Source organism: Chanodichthys erythropterus, chromosome 12, assembly GCF_024489055.1.
Source record: "Chanodichthys erythropterus isolate Z2021 chromosome 12, ASM2448905v1, whole genome shotgun sequence".
NCBI classification, from domain to species: Eukaryota; Metazoa; Chordata; class Actinopteri; order Cypriniformes; family Xenocyprididae; genus Chanodichthys; species Chanodichthys erythropterus.
In genome coordinates this window covers 20901251-20926839 of record NC_090232.1, presented here as the reverse complement: position 1 = coordinate 20926839, position 25589 = coordinate 20901251, and the positions used below count along the sequence as shown (strand labels likewise).

The 25589-nt window shown below is 36.2% G+C and overlaps 1 protein-coding gene across 6 annotated transcripts in view; it reads left to right on the top strand.

Moving 5' to 3' along the window:
• Nucleotides 1-23843, top strand: part of fbxw7 (F-box and WD repeat domain containing 7) — a 174551-nt gene extending 150708 nt beyond the window's left edge. For all 6 annotated transcript variants that reach the window (XM_067402884.1, XM_067402885.1, XM_067402887.1 and 3 more), the window contains 8 exons: nucleotides 1941-2075; nucleotides 2901-3024; nucleotides 3170-3306; nucleotides 4570-4683; nucleotides 13770-13951; nucleotides 15279-15504; nucleotides 16963-17173; nucleotides 21471-23843. In XM_067402884.1, the coding sequence (XP_067258985.1) occupies nucleotides 1941-2075; nucleotides 2901-3024; nucleotides 3170-3306; nucleotides 4570-4683; nucleotides 13770-13951; nucleotides 15279-15504; nucleotides 16963-17173; nucleotides 21471-21739 (1398 nt within the window). In that variant the 3' untranslated portion in view covers nucleotides 21740-23843. The remainder of the gene's footprint in view (nucleotides 1-1940; nucleotides 2076-2900; nucleotides 3025-3169; nucleotides 3307-4569; nucleotides 4684-13769; nucleotides 13952-15278; nucleotides 15505-16962; nucleotides 17174-21470) is intronic.
• The last annotated feature ends 1746 nt before the right edge of the window (nucleotides 23844-25589 follow it).

Here is a 25589-nt window from a genome sequence, read left to right as displayed (position 1 = left end):
CTCTGCTTTACAGATAATTACAGGCTTGATCAGTCCTCGGGCTTAACGAAGCTGCTCTGGCATGAAATAGCAGATACCTGTGTTGACTGAAAGGATGAAGAAGCTTTCATCTAATGCTGAAAGTTTCACCTAAGATGTTCTTGCTTCTTCCGAATTAATTTTGGGAGTCATGCAAGATTTTTACGTTTACTCAAATGAGCCTTTATTAAAAGTGCAGTTGGGAATTTGCGCATAATTCTTCATGACGTCAAAGGCATATCATTAAATGGTGTCTCAGGAGAGAATCAACAGTTTTGTACAACATCCTCTTAATTGTGGTCTGTCTATGCATTTACGCAGTGGGTTCAGAAATGATTTTGCTTGTTTGTCAGTCAGTGGTTTCTGTCCTGAGTTATTGTAAGGCTTATTTCTGGAGGTGCAAATGACACTCGGGATCCCTGTGAGTCAGCGGCTTTAGTATCGCTTACGTGATTCACATTAAATGTCTCATTTCTGCATTCTACAGTGGAAGCCTGTGGTGATATATCTTAGTGGCAGTTCTGTGTGTTCAGGGTTGAAGTGGAATTAAAATTGCAACCTTGTCATTTTTGTTCTGACAGTCATGGAAAACCTTACAGGAATTTTAAATGTTTTATATTGGAAAAGTTAACCTTAAAGTCATGGTAATAACTACAATTAATCCCCTCCCCCCAACCTTAGTTATTTATTATAAATTTAATTATTAAATACCTTATTGTTCAAAAGTTCAGGGGTTTTTTATAAGAAGTCTGTTATGCTCACCAATGCTGCATTTATTTGATCAAAAATACAGTAAAACAGTAATAATGTGAAATAGTATTACAATTTTTTTTTCTCCTTTAATATAACTTTTTTTTTTTTTTTTTTCCTGTGATGGCAAAACTGAAATGTTAAACATTTGTACTGCTTATTTTTTTGGATAACATGGTAATTTTTTTTTAGGATTCTTTGAATAGAAAATTCAAAACAACAGCCTTTGTTGAAATAAAATGTCTTTATATCATTTTAAATGTATTTACTGTCACTTTTGATCATTTTAACGTGTCCTTGCTTAATAAGTGTTAATTATTTCTAAAGAAATAAATTTACTAATCACGAATTTCCAAAATATTATTATTATTATATACATAATTATAGAATCATTCGGCTGAAATTGCTGTTTGTAAATTAAATATTTATGAAAATTATTTTTTTAAATTCCTTAAGTAATCACAAATGTTGTTGAAAAGTCATGGAAATTCAGTGATAAAGTTTGGGAAGCCTGTATCTCAAGATTAGTCTAATTAGTTGGCTTCAATTAAGGAACCCACACAATTGAACATTTGAATCAGACATTTGCTCAGCTGTTTAATGGTGCATCATTATTTGAGTTGTTAAGTGTCAGTTGTGCTTGCATAAACACATATAGACATAAACCAGTCTGCAACAACAATGCTGAGTTCCCCCAGCTGAAGCGTTTCAGTAGTAAATTACCGGTGCTTTACCTCCCTATAGTCCTCTTCTGTACATCCCTCTTCCATCATAAACATCCCTGAGCAATCCTCCTCCCTCATTTGATGCGCTTCAGAGCGGAATGACTTTGGCACAATCTCTCTGGTGCAGCACGTCCTCACTGAGAGCGAATTAAGTTCTGAACACCATGAGATCAGCGAAACATTTTATTCAACTGGATCAAGTTGACCGCCGCTTAATATGGAGAGAACGAACCCTGGGAAGTTTCCAACAGCCCCAAGACATGACGTCTCTTCCATTTGACTCACAAGAACCTTCATGGTTCCATCCATGCCAGAAGTTACCATTTTAGGGAATGGTTTGCTGCAGTATAGCCGGTGCATTGCCAGTTCAAATTGAAAGCGCTAAATGTAAACGTGCACACATTCTATATATGTTCTTGGTCACATGTGCTGACGTATGTGTTACAGAGCTGGAGTGGCCCAGAGAAGCTGCTTGCGCTGGATGAGTTGATTGACAGCTGTGAGCCCACGCAGGTGAAACATATGATGCAGGTGATCGAACCACAGTTTCAAAGAGACTTCATCTCACTGCTGCCCAGAGAGGTAAATATAACCTCAAAATCACTCATCTAACGTGTTCAGAAATGTTTTATTTTTTGGAATGACTGTAGTTAATGAAAACAAAGCACTGATTTCCCCTTCATTTTAATTTAACATTATTTCTCAGATATTTGACAGGGTGGATTTAGAGCAGAGTAGTAGGTGCTGGAGATTAGTTGACAGACATGTCCTCTCTTACACCTCTTCAGAGAGAGATCACAAAGCTCTGTTCAAGAATATAGAGAGGAAACTACCTTGGCACCCCCTCCCCCTCCCCTTTCTCTGCTCCTTTTCTTTCTGTAACGGCAGCCCTCTTCCTTTCATCCTCTCTTCTTCCTGTCGCTGTTTCAGCTTGCCTTTCTTGTTCTCCATCACCTGTCATCTTGTCTCCCTCTTTCCTGGCTCTCCTCCCCATCAAGGTTGTTTTTCTTCTGTGTGAGTGCAGGGTGTGTCTGTCTGGCTGATTGAAGCAGATTGTGGAAAAAGCTCCTCTAGGCTAATACTGTACACACTGTGGAATCTCAGGCAGCAACATTTGTGATTGATTGCATAAGTAACGGTGGAACTGTTTGGACATGCTCTGTCTTCACTGAGGTCTTTGCAAAATGGCAGCACACTTGACAATGGGAGAACAGAGGAAAAAAAAAAAAAACGCTTGTACTACTGTGATCAAGTGAAGACCCTAGTCATTTAGTAGGACTAAAATGGCTGAATGCCCAAACTAAGGATTTTTCTTTTTACTTCCCAAAGAAGTAAGCCTCACCTTTCTCTAACCGCATTCCTCACCCTCTCCTGATGTCTCTCTCTTATGTCTGTCTTGTGTTGTAGTTGGCCTTACACGTATTGTCATTTCTGGAGCCAAAGGATCTGCTTCAGGCTGCTCAGACGTGTCGTTACTGGCGCATTCTAGCAGAGGACAACCTGCTCTGGAGGGAAAAATGCAAAGAAGAAGGTGATTTCACCACTCTCCACAAACTGTGACTTTGGAAATTATTCCATCAACCACACCTATATCAAATAGTTGCCTGATTGATGCCATTATAATAGAACCATTCATTGAATGAGCGTCACCAATATAGAAAACTTCTGTTTTGCAGGTATTGACGAACCCTTGCACATAAAGAGAAGGAAGGTTATCAAGCCAGGGTTTACACACAGTCCCTGGAAGAGTGCCTACATCAGACAACACAGAATAGACACCAACTGGAGGAGAGGGGACCTCAAATCACCTAAGGTAGTGTGTGTGTGTTCACTTTCATTCTCACTCCTACTTCATGGGTACATTCCTAATAGTGTCCTTTGAAGTGGACTTCACTAGATATACACCCATTTAAAAAAAGTGTTTATACCCTGTGTCTAAAAAGGGACTGCAAATTGCACAGGGAACAAGTGTACATCGATACATTACAGAAAATATTTAAAAAATAAATATAGAAAATAATTTTTATACATTTTATTTTATTGATATATTATTTTAACTATATATACAAACACTACAGTTCAATTGTTGGGCATCAGTACTTTTTTCTTTTTTTTAATGTATACTTTTACTCTGTAAGGATGCAATAAATGTATCAAAGGTGACAGTAAAGACATGTATAATGTTACAGAAGTTTTCTGTTATATTTCTGCTTTCTAATCCTGAAAAAAAAAATAACATGGTTTTCAACAAAAAAAAAATGTTTCTTAAGCAGCAAAATCAGCATATTAGAATGATTTCTGATCATGTGACTCTGAAGACTGGAATATGGGTGTCTGAAATTTGCCACCATAAGAATAAATTACATCTTTAAATATATTAAAATAGAAAACGGTTATTTTAAATTGTTACATTTCACATTATTGCTGATTTTACAGCATTTATGATCAAATAAATGCAGCCTTGGTGAGCATAAGATACTTTTTTCAAATACATAAAAAAAAATCTTACTGAGGATGGATAGATGGTTTGCTTCTATCCCCTTTTTTCATGCATTAATTTTTCTAGTTCCTTGTTACTGTAAGGCATAATATTAAATCACTTTAATCACTTTGTCAGAATTGGCACTCAAACGGATTTTTACTGCTTTCGGTCTTTGTTGCAAATCTAATTTGGAATTCCGTTTGAGAGACACCCATCAGCCAGCCTGTCACCTGAGGCTCAGTCCTGGAACAGAAATGAGTGGAAATGTTTAAGAAAACACCTGCACTAGCCTGTAAAGAGCTACTTAAAAATCCTCTTTAAGGCACAGTGGGTGCAAGAAAAAAAAGATTTTTAGTTTTTTTATGTACATATACTTCCGCTGCACTAGAACAACAGAAGCAGTTATTTATCTGACTCGTTTGTTACCATGGTGACCATGAAAAATTTCAGTTTCATTCATATATGTCAAGTTGAAAGCTGCTGTGCCATTTGCCACTTCAGCAGTTTCACATCATCCTCACACGTCACTGAAATACTGGCATTTCTGTTCATTTTGTAATTAATCCTCTCTTTCTCTCCTTTGATGATCTCCAGGTGTTGAAAGGCCATGACGACCATGTCATCACCTGTCTCCAGTTTTGTGGAAATCGCATAGTGAGCGGCTCAGATGACAACACGCTCAAAGTGTGGTCTGCTGTTACTGGGAAGGTGAGGTTTTATTCATTTATTTATCTAGCTTTAAAAGTAAAATCATAAGTGTCCAGCAGAAATAAATGTTTAAATACATAAATTATACATTTCATATGATTTTTTTTTTTTTTTAATTAAAGAAATGGAATATATTATTTTGTTGAATACCTGCTGTAAGATTATTATTCTCTGCAGAGGATTCTGATGAAAATGAGGCTAAAAAAATATGGTTTCATCACCCTTACTTAAAGCCACCATTCTGTGGACACTGCAAAAGTTGTATTATGACATATTTAAATAAATACACAATTCAACATTTAACACATCCAAAATGTAAAAATATGCCATCTGCTCCACTATATTGCAACACAACAGTCTGGCAGATTTAAAGTTTGCTATTTTAATTCAGCTTAGGGGTCACAGAGTAACATATTAATCTTCTGTTAGTCACGTCTTCACGTGATATGAATTCACAGGGTTATGGGTTAAAATGATTGGCTTTATTTCTGCTATCAGTATCAATGATGATCATTTAATTATCTCAGTTACTACTAAATCATATATTGATCACAAGAAACTCTGCTTTTTGCCATTTTCTGTAATGTTTTGTGGCTTTGCTTGCATTTTCAAAATGCTTTCAGATATGAGGTGTACATAAATATGCAGTTGACTGCTCTGTCCTTTCATTCTCTTCATCTTCTCACTTTCTCTCTCTCTCTCATGGGAGGTGTGTGTTTTCATTGAGCATCCTTGTACAACAGCACTCACTGCCATCTCAATTCATCCAGAAAACCTGCACATGACCATCTTCATCACTTATTCACGTGAGAATATGAGAACAGTCATGTTCTATTGAACACTGAGATGATCATCAGCTGCAAACACCCTGTCTTTCTGGCTGACTTTCTCTCTCTCTCTCTCTCTCTCTCTCTCTCTCTTTCTCTCTCTTTCTCAAGTCCATTCTCTGCCTTTCCCTCCCTCCTGCACTTTAAGGATTCATTGCGCTAGCTGATGCTGTGACATGGTCCTTGTGCTGCAAGTTTATGGCAGTTGTAAAATAATGTGTGTGTGTGTGTGTGTATGTGTGCGGTTCACTCATCATGCAGCGCTGCCCTTTCCATCCTGACCTCCATTTTCATCCAGAGTCTAATGAAATCTCTCCTTTTAATGTTCAGTATTATAACCGTTACTAACACAGGCGTTATCATCCTCGCTTGTTAGATTTTTCCATCTTCTATCCTCCATGTGAGACTCACTAGTCCGCTTTTCACAGAAGAGGATCTCAAATCATTCCCAAGGTTATCAGCCTTTGAGCTTCTATAATCAAATCTAGCGTGCATTGATTGGCTCTCGTCTTATCACAGTGGAGACGTGATTGGTGCAGCAGCAACATGCTGTCTGATGAGAGACATCATCGTAACAGATGGCAGATGCGCCATGATTAGGGTCATCGCCGCATATATGGCAGGCTGCCTTTTTGTTCCCATCATGCAGTTCTGTTTGCGGAGCTGTCGAAAAAGAAGCACCAGCTTGAAAATGCTTGTAAAGATTGGATCAACTTCTGTTACCCAGAAATATATCCAAATTCTTAAAAAAAAAAAAAAAAGGCTAAAACAGGCAGACATTTGTATTTGATCGTGTTCATCTGGCCCATGATGGAAAACATAATCGATATGCCAGTAATTATTTTTATTGTCAACATTGTAAGTCTACATTACTTAAGATTAATTAAATTACTTGAAATAGACATTACTTAACTTCTGCAATCTTTTACAATTTTTCATTTATCTTAAAGGGTTAGTTCACCCAAAAATGAAAATTCTGTCATTAATAATTACTCACCCTCATGTTTTCCCACACCCGTAAGATTTTCGGAACACAAATTAAGATATTTTTGATGAAATCCGAGAGGTATATGGCTCCTCCATAGACGGCAATATAATCAACAATTTCAAGGTCCAGAAAGCTAGTAAAGACATTGTTAAAACAGTCAACGTGACTACCGTTGTTCAACCTTAATTTTATGAAGCGACGAGAATACTACAAAAACGAAACAAAAATAACGACCGTATTCAACAATATCCTCTCTTCCCTGTCATTTTCCTTTCGCAGTAAGCACAATGCAGGCTTCCGTGTTTACGTAATTAATGACAGAATTTTCATTTTTGGGTGAACTAACCTTTTAAACAAAAATATCCAATGTCGTAATAAATACCTAATATAAGCTGATTAATGAAATGGCTAAAATAAGTAAATTAAATATCTAAATAGGTAAATTTTCAATATTTTTAATTGCCGATATCAGTCGATAACCGTATGATGCACAATGCATTCCCTAATATAAAGAAGATTATAGCTATGTAGTGTCTCAAGTCTGATGCAATGCTTTAGAGAGTCCCACGGCACTGGCTGTGGCCAATTAAACAGGAAATGCTGTGTCCTTTGAAGCGCCTGTCAGAGGAAGTGGAACAGTGAAGCAGGAGACAATAGGATTTAGTGCGACTATGCTCTTTCCTAAACTCTTCACTTGTGCAGTTCACTCAGCTGTGAACTATAAACTGTCGTTTTGAGTACATTAGTTAAGTCCAATTTACATTCTTCTTGTGTTTTTAAAAATGAGCATTTTCCAGACTTTTGTGGTCTGCAGTCCTGTTGTCATGGCCACAGCCACAAATGTTATTTCGGCTGCGTATGCCTCTCTGAATCTATGGATGTGGTCCCCCTCCCCTCTGCTCTATTGCTCTGTCCATCTCTTTCTGGTTCTCTTACACTGTCTGTTTCTTGACCTTGGGTCTGTTTACTTTTTCCTCTCGCTACACTTCAGTTCACCATTTAAGTGCTGTAAACCCCAGGAGCTCATGCAAGCAGCTCACAGGCAGATACTCACCCTCTGAGACAAAAGCTTCTCGGGTTGGGATCGATAGCAGATCTAGATAAATAGGCTCCTTTGGGTCATGGGTCCCGAATTTCTACATCTCCAACCCCCATATACACACATACTCAGACAAACACTGTTTGTTTGTTTTTTCAGTTTGACCTCTATTTTGTCTAAAGAATGAAAGCATGTGCTTTCGCTTTGTATGGTGGTTGGATGTGTCATTGTCCAAAATTCTCTGCGTTCTTTGTTTGCTTTGCTCTGATATTGTCTGAGGATAAAGCCAGCAAAAGAATGTCATAGCAAGGGAATAGTTGGAATTCCTTTGCACACAAGTGCTCCTTTCTCATTAAACACCCTTCACTGTTTTCACTCATTATAGTGGAGCCCATTTTGATTTTATATATTAAAACAGAAAATTGCCATTCACTTGTTTTTCACAAGAAAAAAAAAATGTCTGTCCAAAGGGGCCATTTTGCTGCAGTCCATCTGTTGGAAGCAGCAGGTTTCTTTCTGTTTAGGTAAAAAGGTGCCCTTCACTGCTGATCTGAGACCAGATTAACAGCTTTTCCCATTACAGATAATGTTTATTGAGAGTTGGCAACACCACCACTATGCGCTGGTTCCCGCTTTCTGGAGAAGTGATTCATGAAAAACTTGGATGGGAAAAAACATGGTTTATAGAGAAATACTGGATGCTAAAAGTAGTTTCTTCAATCAAGGATATTATATATTAATGCACAAAAAAACAGTTTGAAACATACAGTCTTGGCTAAGGTTGCGATTCATTTAGACATGAGACATATAAACAAAAAAATATTCAAAACCTCTACTGTTTTATTTGAATGATTCTTTTATAATGTGTTATGGGTCAATTTGACTCATTTCGGTTTTTGATAAGTCGCTTAAGCTTCAGGAAAGCACTTCTCTTAACCATGGTTTTCAAAAAATGTGAAAAAATAGCGATATTTTTATTATTTTGTTCCGACCCTAATGATCGTACCCAGATTTGTAAGCTAATATTAGAATCTGCCCATAAGAGTCATGTTTTCATAAACTTTGCTTGTGAGAGCAATTCACTAGACATGCTTTCTTGCCATTATTTAGTGATTACATGTCTTTATTTTTAGCTGAATCAGGAAAGCTGCATAGGAAACACTTGCATAACTACATAAGTATGCTGATTGACACATTTATACTGGAATATTTTTGATTTTATACCCAACCCCTAGTATCATTAGCCCGACATGAAAATAAGTAAATGTCTGAGCGACGCCTGATATGAATGGTAGATAAAGATCTGATAGGCGTGCCATGGATTACAGACCATCTTCACCCACACTTGCATGATAATGCTATTACTGGCCCCCTTCCATAGTAAATGAATAGGCCTCATGCTGTGTAATAGGGAAGTGATTTTGAGGGAAGATTAGGCTCTAGCGCAGCATCATGCTCATTTGAATGTGTGCCACGCTTGAGGATGTGTACAGCACGATAAGCGTCTGATGAGGGATGAAAAGTGACAGAAACATAAGCAAACAGATGAGCTTCTTTGGATTAAGATCAAGATAAGAACAGGGGATTCTGTGGACTTTGGTTTTAATGTTGGCTCCATGGCATGACCAACAAAACAAACTACATTGCTCAGATTACCTGGTAAATGAGGCGTTTTAGCGATTGCACCACTTCGTGGATTATATGTAGCACTCTCTCTCCATCTCACTGAGAGCTGTCGGACTTATCCAACACTCTCCCCGAGTTGAGAAGGATTCGTCCTAAAACTTCAGAGACGATCACCAGCACTCTGAAGCAATGGAAGTTTCCTCTATGCCAGCTGTATGGACATGTCTGACGTCTAGCAGCTTTAAAATGCCTGTGGAATATTCTTCATAAAGTGACAGTGACACTTGGCCAACATCTCTCTCTTTCTGTCACATCACAACCAGCCCACGGCTAAGATGTATTTAATCTGGCTTCTCTGAGATGTGTCGACAGGATTTACCCACAGCTCTTTTCACCTGTTCAGGGATGAGTGGCGTGGAAAGTTTTGTTGACCACAAAGGGTTATGTGGATGCCTTGAAAATGAGTCTAAAAGGCTTTTCACACTGGGCTTAAAGCAGCATTTCTCGCTTGTAATTTTGAAAGAGAAACCCTGGCCTGGCTATGCCCGATTTTCTAAAGTGTGGTTTTCAGGACTGGAAAAATCAGAAAGTAATAAAATCGTAGAGAAATCAAAGAAAATTCTGTATTCAATAGAACTGTTCCTGATGCTCTATTAGAAAAAAATTTATTTATTTAAGTATATCTTTGTAAGTGCCTCTGTAAAATAAATTATTAAAAAAAAAAAAAAAAAAAAAATCTATGCACATTCCAAGGTTGGGGTTCACCTAGGGGTGACCGGTATTAGCAAAAAAAAATCAAACTGATTAAAAACTGCCAATCTTTAGTTTGCATATCTTTCAAAAGTGTGATTTCCTGGCCTGGAAAAGTCATGGAAATAAAAAAAAATCCTAAAAAGATCATAGAGAAGTCATGGAAAATTCAGTAGTCAATGGAAATGATCTTATGCTTTATAATAAAAAAAAATATATATATATATATAATATATATATATATATATATATATATATATATATAAATCCTAAAAAGATCATAGAGAAGTCATGGAAAATTCAGTAGTCAATGGAAATGATCTTATGCTTTATAATAAAAAAAAATATATATATATATATAATATATATATATATATATATATATATATATATATATATATATATATATATATATATATATATATATATATATATATATATATATATATATATATATAATATACACACACACACATACATATGTCTTGGAAAAAAAAGCTGGATTTATCTAAAAATGTGTAAACCCTGTAAACACTGCAAAATTATGCTAAAAAGTTACAGAAAAATATTTGGAAACTCGTAACTGGTCATAAACATCCTCGGCGCTTACCACATTAAAATTTCATGAGCTTTTTGTACTATTTAGTTTCAGCACCTGAGGGGAAAAAAATTATGTCGAACAGCAACGACAAATGCATTAACTGGAATAAACCAGCAGCGGTATTATATTTGTAGTATTTTTCAGAAGATGTAAGATGCCAAAGCAGATTTGCCAAAATATCCACAGACAAATCAACTAATAAAGCATCTACTTACATGATATAAACTCATGAATATTTAAATAAGAACATAAAACGTACCCAGGATTAATTACTAATCCAGGGTAAAGTATGAACTGTATGAAACCCTGGGTTTATTGACAAATTCAAACCCGAAAGCCCTTGAGACCATTTATGCAATGTGCTCAAAGCAGCTCTCTGCTGCTGGAGGTCACCTTTCGTGGAGTTGTTTACAGTAGCGCAGGAGGCCTGGGTGTGACAGGACGTACTGTAGTGAGGAGTGAGGAGGTCACAGGGAGTGTTTGAGCATATGCATCTGTGTCTCTTACTGTGAAAACAGCCCTCCAGCCTCCATCCCCCTGTTTACTTCTTGCTTTCATCACATCTTTCACTCATCCTAAAGCCTTTGGCTCCATTTCACGCTCTCTCCCCTCGTTTTCACTGCTTTATTCCGCTTTTAATTTCCTGCGACTCTCCTCCCCCTCCCTCGCTCCAGCCATGACTCAGACTGCACCTTTGGCTGACCACCAACTCCTTAACATGCAGACTGCAGCACTCCTGCCCAAACCATCCACCCACTCCTGCATCAGAGAAACAAACACACCCAGCCGGAGATTACCTTCATATGCTGATCTTGCAAATTGTGTATTAGAAGATGTCTATAGCTGTTCTTGAATAAGCGTTAACCTCTGCTTGTTTGAGGCCTGATTGTCTAAACACCCCAACTAAAGATTTTTAAATGGGTTTTATGGTAGCTGTAGACAGTTGGCTTCATACAATTCATATGTAATGAGGTCAAATGCATCTAACCCAGTGTTTTTTTTTGTTGTTGTTGTTTTTTTGTATATCATTATAGTATTTACTAATGTTGAATTAGCTTTAATTTTTAAGTTTTTATTTTAATTTCAATTTTAGTAATTTCGTTTTTGCAATTTTTAATGTTTTTTTTTTCTATTTAGATTTTTTTTATTTCATTTTAAGTTTCGTACTTCAACTTTTCAATTGAGACATTTTTTTTTTCAGCTTTATTAATGAAAATTTTTTTTGTTTGTTTGTTTGTTTTTTTCTGTTTGTTTTAACCATAACACTGATCTAACCTCTTATGACCTTTTGAATAGTCAGTCTTTCCCAGAAAGCTTGGAACTGAAGTAATATGGTGGTGACAGCATTGCTTGGTTTTGTACGCAAAGACTGTTTACCCTTCTATTTACGCAAACAGCCATCAGCCATTTATTGGGCCTAGATGAGGTTTTGTGCTCACGAGAACCGTACCATGGTTATGGCACACTATAATTTCCTCTGTTTACCTTGTATACCCTCCTTTAACTCCTTTACGGAGCCCAGGCTCAACAGCTGAACTGCTTAATTGACAGATGTTGTTCAATCTTTAGTTCCCACAAACCATTGTAGTCTGTGGTTTGAAGTTGAAAAGCTTTAATAATTGTGCTCTTCCAGATGGGAAAATACTTTTTTCGTATGAAAATAGGAGGGTTAGCAATGAAACAGCTGCTCTAAACAGTCTGCTCACCATCTGAAACACACAATTTGTGTGCCAGTCCTGGCCATTCAGGGATACGGTGGGTTTTGAACATGAAAACGAGTGTCGAAATGGGACTCTCTTCACTCCGACAAGCGCAATGTGGATTTTTGGAAGGAGACTAAACAAAATAAGCACTGGCACTTTACCACCCTAGCCACAATTTGCACGGTATCTTCTTCCCTTAGATTAGATGTGGACTGTAAAATGAGTGGAATTTGAAAGGGGTTACTCAAATGGATTTAAACCTCGATCCTTGGCTTCAAACGTTTCCCACCAGCCACTCAAACGGAATGCTAATCTCAATGCCTCGTGGGTGCCACAGACTTGCTCTTTTATGGTTTCTCAACGGGCAGATAAACAGACACCTAAGCCATTTGGTTTCAAAGGTCCTCTTCCAGACACAGCCTGAGCAGGCTGTAATCGCCTGAGAACACGGCCTGAAAGCTCTCCGTGCTCACCGGCATTATTTAAACCACCCCAACATTCCATGGGAAAGATCTATCGCCTTAGTAACACGTACTCATTATGGAACACAACACCTCATGCATAATGCAGTAAGAAGGACATTAATATTCATGATATAACCTCCCTCCTTTTTCTCTCTGGCGTGTTATGGACACTACAAATTTGAGTGGAGTAGCTTTTGATCACAAGATAAGAAATTGGCTTTGGGCACGTTTAACACGTGATTGTTCAGAGACAACGTCCCTGTCGTTCCTTCAGTTCCCTATGAAGAGCCGTTCTGCTTTTAACCCCTTCGTTTTATCGTCCCATTTGTCATTTTTGCAGGTACAGTAATTGTTAATTGGTTTGATTTCCTCAGTAGTTGCTCTTTTGTTCCATCAATTGCCACATACAGCGATAGAACAAAGTAAAGCACGTTAAAACGCTTGAAAGCCCTCTGTGTTGTGGAGATTGGTCTCCACTTCTAAAGATTAATGATGCATTGCGGTTGATCATGAATCGAGATGGAGACAGAAATAGGAGCAGCTGCATTATGAATTAAAGGCCTTAAGACCTCCTCTTTCACATCTCCTGGGTTTATCACCCCTGCTTTTATCGGTCATGGTTCAGAGGTTACGCCTTTGACACTTGCAATGCTTTCCACTTGCCTCATAACACAACGAAATGACCACAGGCACCTTTGATTCCATGTTTGCCTCTGAAATTAAATTGAATTTGGTTTAATTATATTTAAAGGAAATGGCCCTTAGCCTTATGGATTATTCTAAAGAATTTCTCTCATCATGCGATCAATATCTAATATATTACATGAAATAAACAGTTTCTTTTTCTATTAACTATGCTTCAAATGGTCTGTAGAGTTATTTGATATATGTTGATAAGCAGAAGTAATGTCTTGGGTATAGGTCAAAATGATAAATCTGAGTGCTTAAAATTAGTGCAATCATTGGGTAATTCATTTGCAACCTATTTGTTGGCCATTTTTATTCACCATTCTTTCAGCTGCATTTTAAACACATGCCATTGTAATTCAGTTGATTTACACTTGTATTCCTTCTCTCTTTGTCGCCAGTGTTTGCGGACGTTAGTCGGCCACACCGGTGGGGTCTGGTCCTCTCAGATGCGAGACAACATCATTATCAGTGGATCCACAGACCGAACGCTGAAGGTCTGGAATGCAGAGACGGGAGAATGTATCCACACGCTGTACGGTCATACCTCAACAGTGCGCTGTATGCACTTGCATGAGAAAAGGTAACATCTACTACCTCTCAAAGAGCACTTTACATGCAGATGCATATAGATTACTCCACTGAGGGCAAACAACCTTTACTCACATTAATTACAGTAAAGGTAGTAATGTTGTGAAATATTTTAACAATTAAAAAAAAAGCTGTTTTATATTTGAATATATTTTAAAATGTAATGTATTCCTGTGATGGTACAGCAGCCACTACTACAGTCTTCGGTGTCACATGATCCTTCAGAAATCATTTAATATGCTGTTTTAGTGCTCAAGAAACATTTCTTGTGGCCTTTTTGTGTTTTCCTTAAAATAAATGGATTAAATAATGTCTAAGGATGATTCCCAGCAAAGGGGTAGATGACATTTAACCTATTAAACAGAATTTAATAATAGATTTACATTAATTAAATACTTTATTAGATATATTAAGATTATCCAAGTTTTTATAAGGGAAAACCAAAAAAAAAATGTGCATGATTAATTAATTTGTTGATTGCACTCTTAGCACAATATATTTTTTAATATTAAAATTAAAATTAGATGTTAAAAACATTTAAATATTAACTGAAATATTAATGGTAATGAATCGAAATGAAACATTTCTGGTTAAAAGAAATTGAAAGTGAAACACTGGTGTAGAGTATAAGCTTTGGATAAACTACAATGAATGAGTTCATTTACTTTCAATTTACATATAAAGTACAGTATATTATATAATACTTCTTTAAAGATAATTCCCTTCAATAGCAGCAGACAATATATGATTGTGTGCTGGTTAAACCGCACATTTCCCATCTGGTTTCAGCTGTACACATTAACCGTGCGGAGTACTCGCATTGCTTGAGTTGAGCTTTTCTGTTGTGAACTACACAATTGCTCGCCTGACAATATTCTCTGTTTTGAAAGCCTTTGGGCCAATTGGTGTGCATATTTTCCCTTTGTGTCAAGCTTGATTGCTTATTTTGTTCGGTGACCTCAGGCTTCATTCAGCAACAACAATAGTAGTTTCTGGTTGTTACTCTTATGCTTCGCCAGCACTCATTTTAATGTTCATTTTGTTTGTTTAAAAAAAATATATATCAAACTTGTGTCCTGGGGTGTAGTTTTTATAAGCAAATAATGTTTTTTGCTTTGATTTATGTAAAGCTATAAGCAAGTACAACCCTTGAAGGTACAAGCAGTTGACTGTCATAGACTGCTGAATTAATGGCTGATTAAATCCTACCATCATAAGTTGGAAAAGAAATCATTTTAACATTATGTGAAACTTTTAAATGCAAGCACACACTCCTTTTTAGATGTTGAAAAGTAAAGCAGTTTGTTTTTCTCTCTCAGGGTGGTGAGCGGTTCTCGGGACGCCACGCTGCGGGTTTGGGACATAGAGACGGGTCAGTGTTTGCACGTGCTCATGGGTCACGTGGCAGCCGTTCGTTGCGTACAGTATGACGGCCGTAGGGTGGTCAGCGGGGCCTATGACTTCATGGTGAAAGTGTGGGATCCTGAAACCGAGACCTGCCTACACACACTCCAGGGTCACACCAACAGAGTCTACTCCCTTCAGGTAAACATAGACATTTACGCGCACCTGACACATGTGCCCTGACTAACGCTCGACCACTTCACCTGCCTCTCAGAGGTCATATCAATGCCAGATGGACTCATAGTTCTTTAAAGTAAGAAAAAGAATCAAGACATCTCCTCAAAGAAAAATGAAATGTCTTTGCGGGTCATTGCTACGTTAATTCTTGAGCAGTAAGGCAAGAGATCTTTAAAGCACAATCATCACTCGGTGCTCTAAAGGAGCATGGGTTAAAGAGATATTTGGCCTGAATAAGAAGCACTATCATTCTGTCTATTCTCTTTAAAAGCTTTCGTGACCTACTGCTAACTGTGCAGGAAGCTTACCTGAAGCACATTCAATCAGTATTATCTAATCATGAGTGTGTAATCGTATTAGGATCTGCATTATTTAATTATCGATAAATAAATGATCATCAGAATAATTTTTTACCTTAAAAAAATAAAATGATTAATGTGTGCACTGACGGTGCATATATATATATATATATATATATATATATATATATATATATATATATATATATATATATATATATATATATATATATATATATATATATATATATATATATATATATATATATATATATATATATATATATATAAAATATATAATATATAATTTTATAATTTAATATATAATTTTAATATATATATATATATATTAAAATTATAATATATAATTTTATAATTTAATATATAATTTTAATATATATATATATATTAAAATTATAATATATAATTTTATAATTTAATATATAATTATAATATATATATATATATATTAAAATTATAATATATAATTTTATAATTTAATATATAATTATAATATATATATATATATAATATATATATATATAATTATATATATATATATATAATATATATAATATATATATATAATATATATATAATAATAATATATATATAATAATTTTTTTTTTATTTTTATTTTTTTTTAATGGTTACACTGAATGATGTTATTAAAATGTTAAACTATTGTAAACCAACATAACTGCAAAAATTACATCAAGAACTTTTAGGCCTTTTTTCTTTTTTTGTATCTTGGACAGCCTCTTTGTCTTTGACCCAGCAAAGCATTTGGACTGTAGTCCATACTAATCTGCATTTGCCCTCATTTTTTCATATATCCATAATTTTAAGAGCTTTGCAAAAAAAAAAAAAAAAAAATGTGCCATTTAATGCAATAACAATGGAATGGAAAATATCTGGAATTCAGTTGTTGCTGCATCTCATTGTGAAATGAATCAAATCCCTGCCCTGCTCAATACAGCTTTTATTGAATTGTTCTTGGGTTTTATTCTAGACACAGAATAAGCCTAATGACTACTCTGGGTGTTTAGCCACAGTCGTTTTCTTACATAATGTAATTTATTAATTACTGAACAATGATTTATTTAATCCGCTCTTTCTACAGTTTGACGGCATCCATGTGGTGAGCGGTTCATTGGACACGTCAATTCGGGTGTGGGATGTAGAGACAGGAAACTGTATTCACACGCTCACAGGTCATCAGTCTCTCACCAGCGGCATGGAGCTCAAAGATAATATCCTCGTCTCTGGAAATGCAGACTCCACCGTCAAGATCTGGGACATCAAGACCGGCCAGTGCCTACAGACACTGCAAGGTGAGCAGAAAGAGTATGACTCGGTCAAAGGAATAGTTCACCTAAAAATTACAATGACAGATCAGCGACTTAAAGTCACCATTTAATCAAAATTGACAATTCTTAAACTGTTCACACTGCCAGCGACGTCAGTGAGGCAGTGAGGTCGTAAGTGGGTGTTCCCATTTCTAGCTGCCTAGCATTCACGGATGCTATTCATTGTTGTGAATGCCCAATCCATTTTCTTGCCACTAACAACTAAACTAAGGGAAAAGACTAAATATAAATGGAATCGGTACACAAAATGCTTAATATTAAAGATGAATGAGAAACAGCAAATGCTTTTTGCCATCGTGGCTATTTATCCTTGGTAAAAGCACAAGCGCTGGTCTATCTGGGTTCACGAATCCATTCAGGCTCTGAGTCAGCACAGCGAGTACTCCCGTATGTACACAGAAGACATATCATGAATTATAGGAAAGTTGCTGACCTCTAAAATAACTTTTGTAGTGACTGATCACATACGGATCACATACGCTCCACTGACTTCACTCCTAATGGTTGTCGCTCCAGAATGTCGCTCTTTATTTGCATGAAGTTTAACAACTCAATTTTGTTCCTTCACTGGACACGCCTACATCCTGTCGCCAATGGTTACTGTCACTCATGTAGGGCTGTCAAACGATTAATCGCATACAAAATAAAAGTTTGAGTTTGCCTAATATATGTGTGAGTACTGTGTATAATTATGTATATATAAATACACACAAATGTATGTAAATATTTAAGAGAAATTTGTTATTTATGTACAAGATATTTTTATTTATATATAATAAAAATTATATGAAAATATAAATAAATACATATACTTGTAAGTATTTCTCAAATATATGAATGTGTTTGTATTTATATACATAATAATTACACACAGTACTCAAACATATATTAGGCAAACTCAAACTTTTATTTTGTATGCGATTAATCGCGTTTAATCATTTGACAGCCCTACACTCATGTTGCCGGACATGACCAGCTCTCCATTGAAATGAATGTCGCTGCATTGCTGGCAGTTTGAACACTGCTTTATTTTTTGTGGATTAAAACACAAAAATTATTAAAAATTATTTATCTGTCCACATATGTGAAGTAAATAAATGAAAAATCTCTCTCTCTCTCTCTCTCTCTCTCTCTCTCTCTCGATAGATAGATAGATAGATAGATAGATAGATAGATAGATAGATAGATAGATAGATAGATAGATAGATAGATAGATAGATAGATAGATAGATAGATAGATAGATAGATAGATAGATAGATAGATAGATAGATAGATAGATAGATAGATAGATAGATAGATAGATTGTTTGTTTTTTGGGTGAACTGTTCCTTTAAGAGCTTTATCCATTGCATTTTGACATGGAAATGGAAATGACTGGCATTTGTTTCCAAAGATGCATTTTTCATAATTCCAAGACTCTCTTAATCTTCTGGAAGGGTGAGGAATAGATGACATGATGAAAGGAATTGGAGGGGGTTGTTGTGGTCTTGTTGGGGGTGCCCAGAGGGTAAGACAGAGGGGGATGGACCATTTATCGGTTTGTAGGTCATTTAATTAGGTCATTGAGCATTTCCTGTTATCACTTAATGACTCTCGTTTGACATAATAAACAAAAACGCACATTAGACCCTAGACAAGATGCTCAACTCAATGGCGGAGCTTTGAAGTGCGAATGCTCATACACACAGTCACTCATTAAAGGAAAAGGGTCTATTGTGCCACTCTGTGTAGTGTCTTGCACATCAATAGAGAGCGGCCATCTCATTTACATTCACACAGTTGACTTTAGCGCTCTACTAATGGGTATTCATGAACAAATTTGTGCCTTTGAAATGGATATTTTTAGTTTTCATTCACTCATGAACTTCAATCTGTCTTTGTTCTCAGGTCTAGATGTTTGATAATATAATTTTCAGTATTTGACTGTGGCTTGCCTGTGATGTTGTTGTAATAGCTCACCACACCCCTCTGCAGTAACAGGAGCTAGTGTAGCACATCTCTTTTTTTGCTTTATATGCCTCGCTGACAGCAGTCTAAGCACTTTTGTTTAGACTCATATATTCCTTGGCCTATCAGAAAGTCTGGCTCAATTCAATACCTCAAGGGCATAGAATCAAAGCCATTTATGCCACAGTATTTCCCGTAACCATAGTTACTCGTTCTCTCTCCACTCTCTCCATCGTGGCAAGTAGCTGCAGTTCGATTTTCCTGTCCTATCGGTGCTTTCAGCGTTGCGGGGTGTGTGTGATGAGCCTCTACATATGGAATCCCTTGTGGAAAAGTACACATTAGCATAAAAAGAATACTTATTAGGGAAATAATACACTTTAAAAGAATATACCTAAATGCAAAGTGAATGTAATTTTTTTTGACACTTAAATACATGTTATTTGCCGTAAAATTGGCAGTAAAATGAATATGTATTTGTTTAAATTGTTTGAACTCAAAAGTGCTTTGGTCAATTTAAGTAGGCCTTATGTATATAATTATTTGTAATTTCATAATTCCTTCTATTGTCTTTGAAATATGATTAAAGTGTAATACTGTATATACATATAAGCATGTATGGTAACTAAAATATACTTTAATGTAATTTCTATTGAAACGTATGTCATGTACATTTAGTACATTTAAAATATATTAACTTTAGATGTATTATTGATTAGAACACTACAGTTAAGATGCATATCACATACTTTACATGCTTTAGTATGTTAGTTAACACCTCCTTTAAAGTACAAAATAAGTGTATATAACAATACATATATAACAGGGGTTCTCAGCTCTTTCCTGCAGACTTTAGCTCCAACCCCAATCAAACATACCTGAACAAGCTAATCGGGTTATAAAGTTATAGGCAGTTAAGTTTGATCAAGGTTGGAGCTAAACTCTGCAGAAAAGTGGACCTCGAGGGGCCAGAGTTGAAAACTGTACTTGAGGGTAAAACCTATAATTTAGGGGCTGGTTACACGACACCGTTTTCAACTAAAAACGAAACACTTTTATGCATTTTGGCTGTTCATTTACACAACAACAGCGTTTTGGTGGTCTGAAAACGCAAATTTTTGAAAGCGGGTTTCAAAGTGTACGTTTTTGAAAACTGTCCCCGTGTCAACAACAAAAACGTGAATCTGTGAAAATGATGACGTTGTGCACATGTGCGTTACACTTTCAGTCTATAGTGTATCATCGCCATCTAATGGCCTGCCAGCAGAATACAGCATTTTTAGTCATTTTCACAGATTCGTATAAATGGGGATCGTTTTGACAGTGGTGTCGTCTGTACACGTAAAACTCAAAGGAAAAACGTCTCTGTTTTAAGCATATAGTTGATGTGTAAACGTACTCTTAGCATTATTACAAGTAGAGCTGTATGATTAATCGTTAAAAAATTGTGATCTCATTTCCAACACCCACACAATCTTGTTCCTTAATGGTGCTTCAGCTATGTCTATTAAACCTTTGACAAGTAGCTATGATCACAGCGAAACATTCAGATCTGCGTTTGCGCTGTCACTGACCCAGAGATATCAGTTGTCATGTAAAGTTATGAAATAGCTTCACAAATGGTCCTTTCAACCACAAAGTTTCATTATTTCTGTGTTACGATAATTCAAATTATCAGAGAAGTACTGGGATAAAAGTTTATATTTCAGATATAAACACTGATATCTACAGTAGCGATCAAAATAGGCCAACAGCTAAAATAGGCTAGTACCTTTTGAAACTAACTTGACGCTTCAAAGGCTGTATAAATTACATCATTACACCTGTAGGTGGCGACAAGTGACTGTTAAAGTGTATTTGTCATTGAATCATTCACTCAAGAGATTCATTCAAAAACGATGATTCATCCAGTAATGAAACAAATTAAGTCTTGAAGAATGAGTCGATGAATCATTCAACATAATAACATCATAATAATTTAAATTAAATATTATACTCCAGCAATTAACATTTTGTCTGAACCACTAGTAAATTACATGTATAATTATATTTTGTTTAGTTGTGTATTCAGAATGTGGGAGAATCGTGATCTGTTTTAAACAAAACGTTTGTGATTCTCAGTTTATCCAGAATCGTGCAGCTCTAATTACAAAGTGCACTTTTTAAAAGTGTACTCAAGTATGTCAAGAAATAATCAAAGTGAAATTGTACACTTATGTGGCCTTTTATTTCAATAATATTATATTATCTGCAAGTACGTTATATTATCTGAATGTCAACTCCTAACTTTTCTTTCTTTTATTTTGCTCTCAGGTCCCCACAAGCACCAGAGTGCAGTAACATGCTTGCAGTTCAACAAGAATTTTGTCATCACCAGCTCCGATGACGGTACGGTGAAGTTGTGGGACCTTCGGACAGGCGAGTTCATCCGCAACCTGGTCACACTGGAGAGCGGAGGCAGTGGCGGTGTGGTCTGGCGCATCCGTGCCTCCAATACCAAACTCGTTTGCGCGGTGGGCAGCCGTAACGGCACAGAGGAAACCAAGCTCCTGGTGTTGGACTTCGATGTGGACATGAAGTGAAGGGGGTGAACTTAATGGGGACTTGTTTGGAAAATGGGGAGGGGGGGTGGGAGCGCAACCTGCCCCGGGTCTTTTCGCACCAGGACCGATCGCTCACTTCATGGCATCTCCACCTCCCCGATAAGTTGCCGCCAACATCTCTCCCCGTCGCGCCACGGTCCACGACTGCCGCCACAGTTCCGTTCACCTTCCGAAGGGGGAGGGGTGGGGGCAGACACTCATGCACCACAGCATTCTGGGAAGGAAACTGACAAGAAAGACTTGGGAAGACAGGATTGTCCCTTTTCCTACCACTCAAGGCGACCTTGCACAGAGACTTGTTTGCTCAAGCCTGACTGAAATTCACACCCATATGTACAAACGTTATTTTTTTGATCAAAACAGTCAACACTGTATACATGACCCTAACGCATCAACACGGACACGGAGTGATAAATAGTGTATACAAATAAAATTTTAATGGAGAAAGATGAGAATTGAAGAGCTTTGTACTGCGGCAGTGATTGGTGAAAGAGAGACAAAGGAAGCCAATTTTGTCAGTCCTCATCAACCTCAGCACACGCCAAATATCCCTTTCTTCCTGACACGTTATTTTCTTTTGTATATGTTTTTGGGTTTTTTTTCTTTGTTCCCCACAACTTTTTTTTTTTTTTTTTTGGTTTTCGCATCAACAGCTGTGAATTAAAGTTTTGTGCTTTCTTTTCAAGTTCAGCATTTTTGTTCACTTCCTGTCTACTGTTGCAAACAACAGGTCTCAGTATTAAGCTAAACCCACTCTGCTGTTTCACACATTTTTGAGGTTTTATTTTTTAATGTGTTTTTTTTTTTTTTTAGTGCTCCATAAGCAGTGCCTCTCTGGATCGGAGATGACCTGTTTTCATTGTTTTTCAAACCAGTCTGGTCTCATTAGTTCATCAGTGCTGGTGCTCTGTGAGAAATGGGAATGTTTTCCCATAAGCTCCTGGGAATATGTCTCTCCCCCCACCTCCCCCCACCTTTTTTTTCCCCCAGTACTGTCCATCCCAGTGGCCAAACTGGATTTTATGCTGCTAGACACACAGAAAAATAAGGTGGAACTTTAACTGGCTGTGACGTTTTAGTCCCAGACGAAATTCTAAACAAAAGTTACTTGTAGAGTTTGAACTTGTAAAAATGACACAAACAAACATACCAACAAAAGCAAGATATCGACATAACAGCTTCTCTTTTTTTTGCCACTGAAACTTGAGCCAAATGTGCCTCTACGAGGCGTAGAGGAGGGAGAATGTCTGACAAAGAGACTGGTTTGTCTGCTGAGATGAAACGACGGACGAGTAGAAACTATTTTGCGCGTTTGTGAGCATGACTGGGTGTGCGTGCGGGTGTGTGTTTGAGCAAATTGTTCACACATTCCTTGGGACAAAAGCTCTGTCAGCCTGTTCTGTGTGGAAATGTACGCTTTGACAAAAAAAAGAATACCGTTCTTGTTTTTAATTAGTTGAAAAACGAGATTGTTGGAACCGACGTTAAGTTACCGAAGAAAAAAAGGTGGTCTTAGTGTACAGAAATGGACATCTGATTACGTTTTTAAGTGCTAGAGCTAACCTGGTTCCGTTGGTAATGCTCTCATGAGTTTTTTTTTTTTTCCATTTAGTTTCGTTTTGTTTTTTGTTTTTCTTTTTTTTACTTTTGTTTTTTATGGTAAAGCAGCTTCATAGATAAACAGAACGTAACCGCATCCGTAGCCAAACGATTTGTCTCATCCTCCAAGTCACACAACTCAAGCTGAACTGTGAAAGTGGTTTAACACTGTATATTAAAAGAAAAAACAATCTTGTTCTTTCTCCTGTTTTGTTTTTTTGTTTTGTTTTTTGTTTTGTTTTTGTTTTTTTCCTCTTTTTTTTTTTTTCCTGTTTAATTTATAATCTGGTTTGAGAAATCAGATGTTGGAGCTGTTTTATTTTTTCAGTTTATGTAAACTGCCTGGCATAACAGACAGATAAAAAAGAAACCTTAAAGGGATTGTGTATTTGTTTGATTCATTTAGAATTTTTATTTTCTTATAACTTAAGTGCAATAAAATGTGGGTTTTTCTTTGTTCATTTCAACGATTTTGGCTGTCTGTGTTCCTCAATGTGTGAAAGTGTGTCATGTGTCTAATAAAGCTTCTATAGTTTGTTCTGCTTATGAAAAAGGCATTCCAACCATGGGGCTTATTGGTTAATGTGATATTCATTTAACAAGGCAGAAAAGCTCGTCTTCTCTTGTCTTCTAGACAGGATGACAACTTTTCTCCTTCTGGTACATCTAATTCTCTCTTAAAAGCCCCAGATGCTTGAGCTGCACTGCAGTGTGTCCTGCAAGAATAGCTGATAAATCATTTAAAAATATCTGCCTGATGTCTCAAGGGTAGATCAGTAACCTTTCTAAACCTTTTTAACCATAAATTGTGTACAAATCGTCTACAACCTTCTTATGTGCCTTAGGGTTTCCATGATCACAAACCTTTGGCATCAGGAGAATGTAAATTTGAGCTCTTAGACATAACCAAATGTTTTTCAGAAGAGAGATGAATTTCTCTGTATCTGTTGCAGAGTCATCCTGCCTAAAAGCTACATGATGATCATAGCCTGTTGCCTAGCAATGGTTCAGCTCTGCTTAGTTACCACAGCGTTCAAATAGTTGATACTGTAAGTCAAGAATGAGTACCGGATGAAAACCCATACTGTATATAATATTATCTGTGCTGTTAAAAGTATTGCATAACATTTATAGTAAAAAAAAAAAAAAAAAAAACTGGAAGCTGTAGTTGCCAGAAATTCAGAGTAAACATACTGTGAGAATGTTTCTAGTATTAGGGATGGAATATTGATGACTGTATAATTATAACTTATAACCAGATATTTCATTAAGTTACAGTTACTGAAATGAGCTTTTCCCTAAAAATATACTGAGAAGCACTATAATAATACAAAAATAAAAAAATAAAATAATAAAGTAAAATAAAAAGCCATGATGAATCGGAGTTCTTCGTGGCTAATCCATAAAACAAGGACAATACTGCTAGACAAAACCCCATCGGCAACACACAACACTAAAATAACCTAATAAATGTACTGTATAACAAAAACACTCTAATGTACATTTCTGATAATAAAAATAAAACTAATGTCACACAGGGACTTTTTTGCTGTAGATTATATGGTAATTCATAGTTTTTACTTACAAGTACACTTACAAGTATTTTTACCAAATACTTTGCTGACAGAACTGACAGATAACCAGTTAGCAGGTATTTACTGTTTTACTGTGTTTTTACAGCTTTGTGTAAAAATTACATAACATTTAATGCATGCAACACTTAATTTGTTCAGGCAGGAATATTTTTTAATATTGAAGTTGGCTTTGGTTGTGGGAATGTTTTGAATGTTGAAATTAAAAACATAAATAATGCCTAAGGCATTGATTATTTTGCTAAGCAGGCATTTAGATCTGTTAAATTAAAAATGTAATTTAAAATTTGATAAAAAAAAAAGTATTTTTATGTAACTTTTGAATATAGATACTACATTTAAACTTGGTAAAGGAAAGATTATTTCAGTTCATCTTGCACAGACCTTTGCCCAACTTTTAAGAGGATGAATAAATAAATGACATGAACTGTAGTGAAAGACTCAAGATGGATGCTTCATGTATTGAAAAAATGCACTTACATAAGCTTGATGTCAAGAAAAAACGACTAATATACATAAACTTGACCAGTTCTGCTGGACTCTAGACATCATCTCTCTCTGTCAGCTCTGGTCATATGTTTCTTTATTCACTTTTCAAAAAATGAAGACCAAAGCACATTTAAAAATCAGCCTGAGCC